The sequence below is a fragment of the Trichechus manatus genome, unplaced genomic scaffold, assembly GCF_000243295.1.
Source record: "Trichechus manatus latirostris isolate Lorelei unplaced genomic scaffold, TriManLat1.0 scaffold00023, whole genome shotgun sequence".
NCBI lineage: Eukaryota > Metazoa > Chordata > Mammalia > Sirenia > Trichechidae > Trichechus > Trichechus manatus.
Genome location: NW_004443959.1, coordinates 16,238,999 through 16,251,377, shown reverse-complemented (window position 1 = coordinate 16,251,377; position 12,379 = coordinate 16,238,999). Strand labels below are relative to the sequence as shown.

At 41.9% G+C, this 12,379-nt stretch overlaps 1 protein-coding gene across 1 annotated transcript in view; it reads left to right on the top strand.

Annotated features, from left to right (window-relative positions):
* Positions 1 to 12,379, top strand: part of DCDC2C (doublecortin domain containing 2C) — a 146,983-nt gene that overhangs the window by 17,768 nt on the left and 116,836 nt on the right. Inside the window, exon 3 of the mRNA XM_023728231.1 lies at positions 8,817 to 8,893. Within this exon, the coding sequence (XP_023583999.1) occupies positions 8,817 to 8,893 (77 nt within the window). The remainder of the gene's footprint in view (positions 1 to 8,816; positions 8,894 to 12,379) is intronic.

The window sequence follows — 12,379 nt, the reverse complement described above, 5'->3', positions numbered from 1 at the left end:
CTGACCAGGGACAGAAAGGGTGGTCTCTTCCCTCTATCATAACCTTCTTCCTTGCCCTCATTTTTATGGGAGATGTTTGTTTACTACACTCTGAGGATCTGTGCTTCTGTTTCTTCATCTGTGAAATGGAGATTATAATAGTACTTGCCCCATGGAACTGTAAAGTGCTCAGTGAGTGCTAGATAACTGCTTGCTAAATAAACTGTTTAGTTCTGCTCTGACAAGCCATTTGTGTTGCTAAAGGTCAAATATCTGCCCTTTGGTGTCCTGTGCAATAAACCACATGGCTGTGTCTCAGAGGAGGAAGGCTGCAAAGAAGACATATGGTTTTATGATGAAATTAAAATTGTATTGGTTTGAACTTGCAAAAAATTATTCCCATTACACCTGGTAATTGGGCAAGGTTGGGCAAAGGGCATTTGAGGTAAGGTGCTGCTATAACAGAAATACCACAAGTGGATGGCTTTAACAAAGAAATTTATTCTCTCATAGTCTCGTAGGCTACAAGTCCAAATTCAGTGCGTCAGCACTAGGGGAAGGCTTTTTCACCCTGTCAGCTCTGGAGGAAGGCCCTTGTCATCAATCTTCCTCTGGTCTAGGAGCTTCTCAGCACAGGACCTTGGGTCCAAAGGATGCATTCTGCTCCTGGTGCTGCTTTCTTGGTGGTATGAGGTCCCCTGTCTATCTGCTCATTTCTCTCTTTTATATCTCAAAAGAAATTGGCTTAAGACACAGTTGAATCTTGTAGATCTCATCAACATAACTGCTGCTAACCTATCTCATTAACATCATAATGATAGAAATTACAACACATAGGAAAATCACATCAGATGACAAAATGGTGGACAATCACACAATACTGGGAATCGTTTCCTAGCCAAATTGATAAACATATTTTTTGGGGGCACAATTCAGTCCTTAACAAGGGGGAATTGCCAGATGTAGGCTGTATTTTGAAGAAAGATTGGGGAAGAAGGTAGAGCCAGATTTTCAAGAGAGTGGACTGCCAGGAGTGGGGAAGGGTGGGAAGGCTGGGAGTGGACAGACTTCAGTCTGTAACTCCAGTGTTGTTTGGCCATGGGTACTGCTGTATGGGGAGGTATGCTTCTCTTTGGGGCCTCTCTCCTCCCCATTGTCTCCCCTTTCTTTTTATGACATCCTTTCCCACCACCTTCTCCCAAACCCCCCCACCACTCGGAGCTCAGTCTTTCATGGATGATCTCTGCTGCTGTGTTAATTGGAGAGGCTTAACTTCCTTTTCCTGCCATATCATGTATTTGAGTTTTTGTCATGGACTTTTCGGAGACAATATCTTGATTCGAAGGGTGACCAATAGTGGAGATTTCAGTTTCCATGTCAGGCTGATGGGAAAGATACTTTTGGATGGTCAGACTTTTGGCCCATGTCAGATCCCCCCATGTCTTGTTAGCCCTGTTTGCTTCATTCCCTCTCATCTCACCTCACTTCTCTTTGTAGATCTGGCTTCCTTTTCCTAGGCTGGTCATAGAAGCTGTTTATCCATAACTCTTCCCCCTTCATAAGTTAACACTTAGCAACAATTTCACTCTTCTCTTTTAACTGGATAATCAAACTATACAAGCAGATAGGATCAATTAACTTTAGCAAAATTTATACTGATTAAAACTGTACTCCCTCTACCTCTTCTATTCTTGTTTTTACTCAATTTGCCACCCCCATAGTCTTAATCTCTTTTTTTTTCTTCCATTTCAATTATTTTATTCATACTGGCTATCATTAGAGACTGTGCACATAATGGAGGTGATTAGCACTAAGCCAACAGGAGTGGTTAGTCTCATTTGGTACTATTTTCTTTTTACAAAAAGAGTAATGAAGGATGTCCTTGGAGTGTTGAGCTCACTCCAAGAATACTTGTTGGTTGATTAATTGCTTTGCATATATGTGTTCCCCACTATTTGAGAGAAAGGCTTAAGGTTGCCGGGGTGGTGATGATGAAGAGGAGGAGAGGGAGAGAGGGAGAGAAACTTAAGTACAAGGAGCCATCAGGATTTCAAAATACTTTGGCAAAGAAGATAAAGCGTCTTTCAATATAAAGAAATAAATCACTTAAAAAAGGGGATTTGAAATATAAAAATTTGAATTGCAATTGCAATTCAGGAAGAGCAATGAAGTGGGAAACACGCCTGTCTGGGAGTCAGCAGCTCTTGGTTTTAGCTGACTTTGGTACTTCATTGCTGATTGTAAACAAGTTACTACTTGCCAAGCCTCAGCTTTCTCATCAGAAGCGTGGGAAGCTTGGTCTGGATGGTCCAAAGCCCCTAGCTCTGGCAGCTGCAGGGCAAGCATGTGCTGCCTGCCTCTTCTCTAACTTTGCAGAGGAGAAAAAGATCATCACTGTTAGACTCATAACAGCCTTTTCCAAAGTACATGAAACCACCTAAGTAAGCTACAAAACCCCAGTCATGATCGTGGTTCTTTTTTTTTTACGTAAAAGAATTGCAAACATTTCCAAAAGAGTGAAAATAAAAACTCATTATTGGCATAACCAAAAAGGTTGAAGAGTCTCCTTTTCCCCAGCCATGTTTTAGCCACACTTGCCTGTTCATCCTAGGGAGCCCGGAAAGCAGCATAAAACCATTGGCAGGCGTTCAGGGCTTGCCCACATTGCCACATTTCTACAAGTAATGGCGCATGGGTGGGTGAATGGTGGTTTCTGATATGCCTGCCCTTTTCCCATTCCTTACATCACTGCTCCAGAAAGGCTAAATTATTAAGACTCTTAGACATTTTTTGGGAGAGAGTAAAGCTGACTGTTTCTTTGACACACAGCATCAGAGAATGAGAATTGGAAGTGAACTTGGAGGTGACCCAGTGCAATCTCTTAGCTTTTATGAAGGAAATAAGAAAGATAAAAATTGCTGCACTTTCTACAGGGGTTTTGTGCTCTCTTGGCAATTGCACATCTCCTTTAGGATTTATCTATTTAGATTTTTAGGCTAAACATCTCCTGTTAAGTTGGTTAGCAAGACCATTCTCTCCTAATCCACTTGGCACGGCACCAAGCATACAAGAGCACGATAAGCTCTATTGGCTTATTATGAGACTCTCCCCTAGATGCAGTTATGTGATGAGGTCTTTGTTGATACTAAATTCTCTTGAGTCTTTTCTGTTTAATTATTTGCATGGAAAAGGCTGTGAGAATGCTCACTGAGGTCAGTTGGAGAAGGGTAATAAGGTAGAAAGAGCAAGAACTCTGAAGCCTAAGACCACCACCACCACCACTACCACCATTATTATCAATTGAGCTCTTAATTTATTTCAGGCATCTTGCTAAACATTTTACATTCACTTTCTAATTTTGTGTTACTCACATTGAAAGCAGTGACCTTACGAGGTATTGTACTTCTATTATCTGCATTGTATGCATGAAGAAACAGACGTTTAGGGAGGTTGAACAACTTGATCAAGATTACACAGCTAGTGAGAGGCAGAGCCAGTTCAGGAATCATGGCTAATTCAGAACACAAGCTGTGCTGGTATACATTCAAACCCCCTTTTTGCTAATAACTGTAATAAATATTTTTTGATGACTTACCATGAGTCAGCATGTTACTAGCTATATGTTCTTGGGTGGATTACTTAATGCTCTGAATCTTTGTTATTTGGCTATTTTTCCTGGTTATTTTGAGAATTAGACATTAATGTACATAAAGAGTCTAGCCCAGTGCCTCATACACAGTAGGCATTCAATAAATGGTGGCTGCTACGTAGGGGAAATAAACCTATGGTAATCTCTAGTGTTTTCAATTATTGTTTTAGATTTGGTTTGAATTATCTTGGACTCTTGGTTAAAGCCATCTAAAGCCCACTGAGTTCTTCAGCCTCTCAGGGCAGATGAGTGACATGAGTCTTTGACTCTGACAACCGTTAATGAAACTGTCATCATTGTTAGATTGTAACATAAAAGCACATTTGCTTAATACTTCTTAGTAGGTTATTATTTGGGGTGTAAAGGGAAAAAAAAATCTAGAGTCTTGTATGTAATTGCTGGAGTTATTTAATTAGGCAGATGATATCAAGGTTAATGAATCATTAATACATCCAAAGAGCAATTAGCTCATTGTTTCCATAATTTTATGCAATCAAGCAGGTAGTTCTAGGGTGGCTGTACCTTAATAGACTTTTGCAAACGATAATTTCCATTGTTTTGTTTTTAAACTAGGTCTGCAAATTCATGCAAGTTTTTGATTTTCATGACCTTGATTTTTCACTATTAGTATGCAAAAACCAAGCCAAACCAAACTCATTGCCCTTGAGTTGATTCCAACTCATAGCGACCCTGCAGGACAGAGTACAACAGCCCTATAGGGTTTTCAAGAGGTGGCTGGTGGATTGGAACTGCTGACCTTTTGGTTAGCGGCCAGACGCTTCACCAATGTGCCACTGGGCCCCTATTAGCGTGCAGGTGTATATAATTTTATATATAGTATAACAATAGGGTAAAAATGGGTCTAGATGGGCATTACTGTAATCTTCAATGATCTCTCTTTGCCTGGGATCCTTCCTAGATTGTGTGAGCTGTTTTTCACTTGTCATGGAAGTATTCATTCATTTACTCATTCATCCATCATCCATTCACAGTCATGAAATAATTATTAACACCAAATATGGGCCAATCATTGTCAGGCACTGGGGATACATTGTTGAATGTGACAATTAAGGTCCCTTTTCTTAGGAAGCTTGCATTTTACAAGGAGAAATCTACAAAAAGCAAATAAATAAACAAGAAAATATTAGGTAATATTAAGTGAAAATAGGGCCCTGGTGGCGTAGTGGTTAAGAGCTTGGTTGCTAACCAAAAAGGTCAGCAGTTCAAATCCACCAGGCGCTCCTTGGAAACCCTATGGGGCAGTTCTACTCTGTGCTATAGGGTCGCTGTGAGTCGGAACGGACTCGACGGCACCTGACAACAACAACATGATGAAAATAAATCCAGGTGTTGTGATTAGTCAGGGACGTCCTCTCTGAGGGGGTGACATCTAATTGACTTCTTAAAGCAAGAGAGAGTGAGCTCTGCAAAGATCTGGGAGAGCATTTCAGCCACAAGGGCCTGTGGGGGCCTGATGTTTAAAGAACTGAAAGAAGCCAAGAATGGTCAGAGTGCAGGGAGGCAGGGGAAGAGTGGAGAGAGATGAGGGCCGAGAGGTAGGCAAGTGTTAGCTCCAATGGACCATATGGGTGTGAGGAGTGGGGATTTTAGTGTAAGTCTGGATCTTCCCATCACTAGACGGTTTTAAATCACGATTGATTTAAATTAAAAAAAATTACTCTGCTTGCTGTGTGAGGAAGGGATTGTTGGTGGGGGGAGCAGACTGGGGGATTAAAGGAGCAGGAGACCAGTTAGGGGAGAGATGACAGACACTTGGCCCAACATGCTAGCAGTGGAGAAGTGCTGACAGATGCACTGATGGTTTGTTTGTGAGGTGTAAGGGAAGAGAAAACTCAAGGGTGTCTCCTACATCTTGTAGTCTACATTGGTGCCATTTTCTGAGATGGGGAACTCTAAGAAATATCAGTTGACTGGGGGTAAAATCAGCAATTCTATCTTGATCATAGTAAGAGTGAGATGCTGAACGGTCCCTGTATCTTTCTTTCTCTCTCTCTGTCTGTGTGTTAAAGGACTTTAATATTTATTGGATTAAATATTTTTACTAGGTGATAGGTATTGCAGTGTGCCTTTTATAAAATGTTATCTCATATAATTCTCATAAAATCCCTGCAAGATATTATTATCCCTATTTTAAAAAGTAATCAATTGTGGCTCCAAGAGATAAAATAGCATCTCCAAAGTCCCACAGATAGTAGGTGATAGAGGTGGAATTTGAACCCAAATCTAACTGTAAAGACTGGTTTTGCCCCTCTACCAAGCTGTGTCCAAGATTTGCACTGCTTTATCCACAGCCTCTTGTCAGTCCCCCTTTTTGACTAATGGTGTTTCAAGATTACATACCAGCTCTGTCTTTCTTGGTTCTTCTTACCCTTCATCCTACGATTCATGTGAGACAGCCTTCCTTGTCTCCTTCAGAAGGTCCAGAATAACACATCTCCCTTTCCCTCTTTAAAAAAAGAACACTTTTCAGGAAAGCATGAGACGTCAGTAATTTATTACCTCTCAATGGTACATGCAGCTTTTTCTTATCTCTCATTATGAACCTAGAGAACATAGGTTGCGTTGCTTTTCTTGAAGGAGCTTTGTTGATGACTTTTTACTCAACTTGAGGCAATTCAATAGAGTTCCAGAAATGGAAACGTTAGTGGGTTAAGTGACATGTCCTGTGCAGGAGTAGGGGGAGCCTGGCAGGGGCCTGGGAGTAGAAGGAGACGAGAGAGGGCAGGCAGAGTGGGAGACCCAGTTGTGGGCACTGGGAGGAAATCAGGTGTACTATTGGATCCTGCCGACTGAACCAAGCATAGCAATAGTCGGGGCAAGCCCTTCATACCAGGTGTCAAACTTGAGGGAGCAAGAGCCTCTATAAGCTGGTGGGGACTGGCATTGAAGTTGGTGAGTGGGCAGGCATCAGGACGCAGGTAGAGTAGGGGAAAGTGAAAGAGAGATACATTTGTCAGATCTGAACTACTAGCCAGCTTCAAAGCCTGCTTGATATGCTGAGCTTTGAGATTTCTTTGGAGCAATTTATAATCCCTTCTGCTTGCTTCAGGTTAGGACTAGGGTGGTAAAGAGGAAAGGATCATGGACTGAGGGAGGGAATGCGAGAATTATGGTTAAGTGTTTGGCTGCTAACCAAAAGGTCGGCAGTTGGAATCTACCAGCCGCTCCTTAGAAACCCTATCAGGCCATTCTACTCTGTCCTATAGGGTTGCTATGAGTTGGAATCGACTTGACGGCAACAAGTTTTTGTTTATAGTGCAGTGGGGGAAGCATACGTGCAAGTATAAGAGCGTGTGATCTGATGAGCATAGACAATGAATTGTAGCTAGTGGGAATATTGAAAAAGGACTGATGAATTCTGACTGTGGGTTTACAGATGACTTCATAAAACTAGGCCTTGAAGGTCAGGTTGGTGGTGAGCGAGGTAGGGTGGAGGTGGAGAGGTTGTTCAGGGTGAGGAGCTCTGAGCTAGGAAAATCCTGCACAAAGGCACACAGACAGCAAAGGCTCAGGGCCTGAATGTCGACTGGCCAGTGGACCAGAGCGGCCTATTGGAGCAAAGTGTACAGTGTATCGAGTGATGTACAATGTCTATTGAGTGTTTTAAGTGATAGAGAGCAAAATAAGGCTGACAAGGTAAGTTGGGGAGGAGAGAGACAGAATGTGGAAGGCCTTCAGTGCTAGATGAGAGGATTTGGACTTTGTTCTGTAGACTGTGGTAAATCATCAGACATTTTTGAGTGGCAGAGTTCCATGATTAGAGCTATGTTGTGAGAAAGCCAACTGTGACAGTGGGATGTGGGAAGGACTACAGAGACGAGAGACTCTGACAGGGAGGGAATCCCTTGAGAGACTGTTACAATTGCCAAGGTGAAGGGTTAATGAAAATTTGAACTAAGACAATGGGGATGCAACAGAGCTAGAATGTAAGATGTGGGCAGAGGCAAAAAAAAAAAAAAAAAATGGTTATGATTAATTGGATGTGAGGGAGCTGTGAAAATGACTCAAAGCTTTCAGCCTGGTGGAGTGCGTGGGTAGAGAACAAACATGGAGAGAGGAGCAGTTGTTCAGAAGGAAGGTAATGAATTGGATTTTGGATACATACAGATATATTGGAGGGGTATCTTCGAGTGAGCTAGGGATTGTGCGTGGGGCTGTGATGACAGCCTTTAGCACAGGTATGGTTAACGTTAACTCAAAAATAGAAAATCCTTCCATTTGCTTTTCTGTGCACTCTTAAACAACAGGATCATGAGGATGAGAGACTTTTGCTCACCTGTGACAGGTCTCAGAAATTCTTTTCCCACTTGAGTGTCTTGACCCCAGTGAACTGGAGTATGAAGCTGTAATGAAGCCACAACTTTATACTCCAGTCCATTGGGGTCCGTGGGCTTAACCTCTCAGACAAGATTCACAAAAAAAAGTGGAAAGGGGTCAGGAAATATAGGGAGTTGTTTTCACTTGTTTGGCAGGACTGTCTGACTCAAATCTCAGGGTCTGCTGTTAGAAGCCACCCCATCCATTGCTGAGGCCCCAAAATTTGACCAAGTAAATTACCTGGGGCATAATAGGTTATCGATAAGTGTCTACTGAATGAATGATTGGCTAAATTCTTAGCATGAACTATAAAGCTGATAAAGTTAGTACCTTTGGAGTCCCTGGGTAGTATAAACTGTTAATGTTAACACAGTTGGCTGCTAACTGAGACTGGAGGTTCAAGGCCACCCAGTGCTGCCTTGGAAGAAAGGGCTGTGGTCAACTTCTGAAAAATCAGCCCCTTAAAACCCTGTGGAGCACGGTTCTACTCTGACACACATGGGGTCACCATTAGTTAGAATCGACTCTTTGGAAACTGGTTGGTTCTTGGTACCTTTGTTAATCATTCTATCCTGTTTGCACCCTGTGCTTCGTCATTTAAACCTTTTCCTCCACTGGAAATTCACAATGCTCCACCTCAACATCAATCACTTCTCAATGCCCTCGTTGGAATCCTACCCACATTTCAAGCATCCCCTTTCTTTCCTAGACCTTCTCCTGTACGTTCTCTTGGCAAAGCACCACCCACTCCTTACTTATGTTTTGGGGGTGGTACTGTACGTACCACAGGTATTTAATAAGTGCTTGTTAATTTGAACTGAATTTTAAGGCTTATTTTTTCTTTTTGCAGATCAAACCCGTGGTACATTGTGAAATGAACGTGCCTTCCAGGTGGCAAACATTTAATCGTACATCCCGACATATAAAGTGAGTACAATATTATTAAAATTAAAGATTACAGTTGCTTCTTGTCCTAGTTTCTTATTGCAGCTATAACAGGAAGACTACAAGTGGGTTGCTTTAACAAACAAATTAATTTTCTTACAGTTTAGGAGGCTAGAAGCCCGCATTCAGGGTGCTGAGCTCAGGGTGCCGGCTCTCGGGGAAGGCTTTCTCTTTTTCTCTGTCAGCTCTGGGGAAAGGTCCTTGTCTCTTTTCAGTTTCTGTTCTTCGGTTCATTTGCTATCTTCATGAGGTATGTTTCTTCCCCTTCCTTTGTGTCGAATCTGCTCTTTTTAAGTCTCAAAGGTGATTGGTTTAAGACACCCCTTACACTGATATGGTCTCATTAACATAACAAAGAAAGTCTTTTCCCAAATGGAATTACATTCACAGGTATAGATAGGGGTTTAGGATTTACAACCCTTATTTTTAGGGGACACAATTCAATCCATAACACTTCTTAGAAATAATACTTTCTAGCCTAGCAAAACTCCCCTTGACCCTTTTCTACCTCATTTCCCGCCCCACCCCCCTCATCGTCTACCTCATTTTCTCTCTCTGAAAGTGTAATTCTTCTTTTATGGTTACCTACTCCATGGTTTAGTCTTTCAAGTGCTATATGTTCTTTCTTTTGGACCTTGATTTTGGGAGAGCAATCCAGTTACTCTGCCACTGTTTATAGAACAGTTTACATGGGATGGAAAGGTAAGAGGACCTTAGATACTAAATTGTGTGATTAAAAAACATTATTATTTTTTTGGTCTAGCAGTTACAGCTGCTGGACGTGGAAAGGAAATTTGCAAGTTATTTTTCACAGCATGAGCTTTAGTACCAAAAGGCCCTTTATGGTTGCAGTGAATCCTAGTCACGTCCTGCCTCAGAAAATGAAAGTGTCGGAGCCTCGATTCCCCGCAGTCCTGGGAAGCCATCGCTGGTTTAGGCTTATCTGTACTCAGCGAAGTTTATTTAGAAGAACTGAGACCACTTTGGTTTATTTTTTGAGGCCGCTTTGTGGGCCAATCTGCCTTCCGTTGGTTTGGAGTGGTAGAAGAGCACACACTCAACTCAAACAACACATTGATTCACATCCTGGCTTTTACTCTTATCAGCACAAATTCTCTCTCTTATGTGTTTCCTCATTTGTAAAACAGGACTTATAATGTCCACCTTGCAAGGTTATGGTGAGGATTAATTTTAATAAATGTCTGTTATATCTTAGGAATTCACTAAATGGTGGTTTTTCCCGTTTCCTTCTTTTAGTGATATAAAACTAAATCAAACCTCTTGCAGTGGAGTCCATTTCGACCCATAGCAACCCTATACGACAGAGTAGAACTGCCCTGTAGTTTCCAAGAAGCGGCTGGTGGATTCGAACTGCTAACCTTTTTGTTTAGCAGCCGAGCTCTTAACCACTGTGCCATCAGGGCTCCTTTAGCGATATGCTTTATTATATTAATGACTAAAATCCCTAATGATGGCGTTTACCATAGAATCCTTTTTTTCACCATGTTCTGCTCCAAATGAAAAGAATTTTAGTTAGTGTCATGGATTGAATCGTGTCCCTTCAAAATATGTGTCAGCGTGGCTAGGCCATGATTCCCAGTATTGTGTGGTTGTCCTTCAGTTTGCGATCTGATGCGATTATCCTATGTGTTGTAAATCCTAACCTCTATGATGTTCGTGAGGCAGGTTTAGAGGCAGTTATGTTAATGAGGTAGGACACAATCTACAGGATTACGTTGTATCTTGAGTCACTCTCTTTTGAGGTAAAATTAAGAGAGAAGTGAGCAGAGAGGAGAGGGACCTCATATCACCAAGAAAGAAGTGCTGAGGCGGAGCACACATCCTTTGGACCCAGGGTCCCTGCACCAAGAAGCTCCTAGACTAGGGGAAGATTGATGGCAAGGACCTTTCCCTAGAATTGGCAAAGAGAGAAAGCCTTCCCCTGAAGCTGGTGCCCTGAATTTGGTCAGACTTCTAGCTTCCTAGACTGTGAGAGAGTAAATTTCTGTTTGTTAAAGCCATCCCCTTGTGGTATTTCTGTTCCAGAAGCACTAAATAACTAAGACAGTAAGTTTCCACAGAATCATGAGATTGTAGTGTCAGAAAGGGCATTAGCAGCAGGGGTTCATTCCAAACCTTTCGTTAAACAGGAGCCACATCCCCAACCTTCTGACAGACTGCCATTCCCTGTTAGTCCTATCAAGCAAAGGGCAGGGAAATGTTCATGAGACCGAAAAACGCCTGCTTGACCCAATAGTTTGGGAAGGAGAAGGATAAAGGCTCAGGGCTGTGAAACATTACCTGCTTACTAGTCAGACTTTGTTCCTCTCCCTTAGCCTCAAAACCTCAATTGTCATTTCTATAAAATATAGTTACCTTACGCTTCTGAAAAGAAGCCATCTAAACATGTGGAAAGTCTTTGAAAATAATGAAAGACATAGTATTTATAAATTTCATGAATGACATCTTTTTCTGCAGAATGTATAGACATCTCAGGGGATATTATTGGTTTGTGGGTGCTTCCTGGAAAAGACACATTCCCCTAAAGCTACATTTTTTTGAGGCTTGCCCCAAGACATCAATAATTTTCTCTTGTTGTGATAGAGTTTTTTTCCTAAGTCATTTACTGTTGTAGCACATGCTCCATTCTTTATATTGGGGTGCTAGAAATTCCACTGGATGGACCCAAATATCCATCCAATACCTAATCATGTTTGCTTGTAACTATAAAAACACGTTAAAATACACACACAAAATAGTTATGTTAACATTCAAAGTCTTAGATGTTCAAGAAGGAAAGGGAATTTTGACCCTACTTTATAAGTGGAAAATCTGAAGCAGAGGGAGCAAGTGACTTGTTGAGCTTGTGCTCTGCAGCAGCTGCATGTTGGAGAGAGAACTTGTTGCTTACCTGGCTGTCTGGGTCACCACAGAATATAGCTAGTCGTGAGCACGTGGCTTGAAGTCACCAGTTTGCTGGGTGAGGCCAGGTTCAAGCTCTGGTTCCGTCACTCACAAAGCTCTGTAGCTTTAGGCAAGTTACTTCACTTGCCCAGTTTTCTCTTGAACATCAATTTTCCCTTACCCCACTTATAAGAAGGAATTTATTCACTCACTCACTCACTGTTTAATTCAATATCGGTTGATGTTGAAAATAAAATAACAAAGTGAAAGAGCTTTGGTGGAAAAGTTTAAAGGATCTTATGTTTGTTGTTTGTTTAAAAGTAACCTGGCAAAGAGCCGTCTCAGCCCCAGGGGTGGTTTTACCTGGGGACTGTGTGTCCCTGGGTGGCGCAAATGGTTAAAGCGCTCGACTGCTAACTGAAAGACTGGCAGTTTGAGTCTACCTAGAGATGCCTCAGAAGAAAGGCCTAGAGGACTCCGGCAAGATGGCGGTCTAGGCAGAAGCACCACGCCGTCCCTCCACAACAAAGATCCGAAAAACTAAGCCAAACAGAGAATCAACAA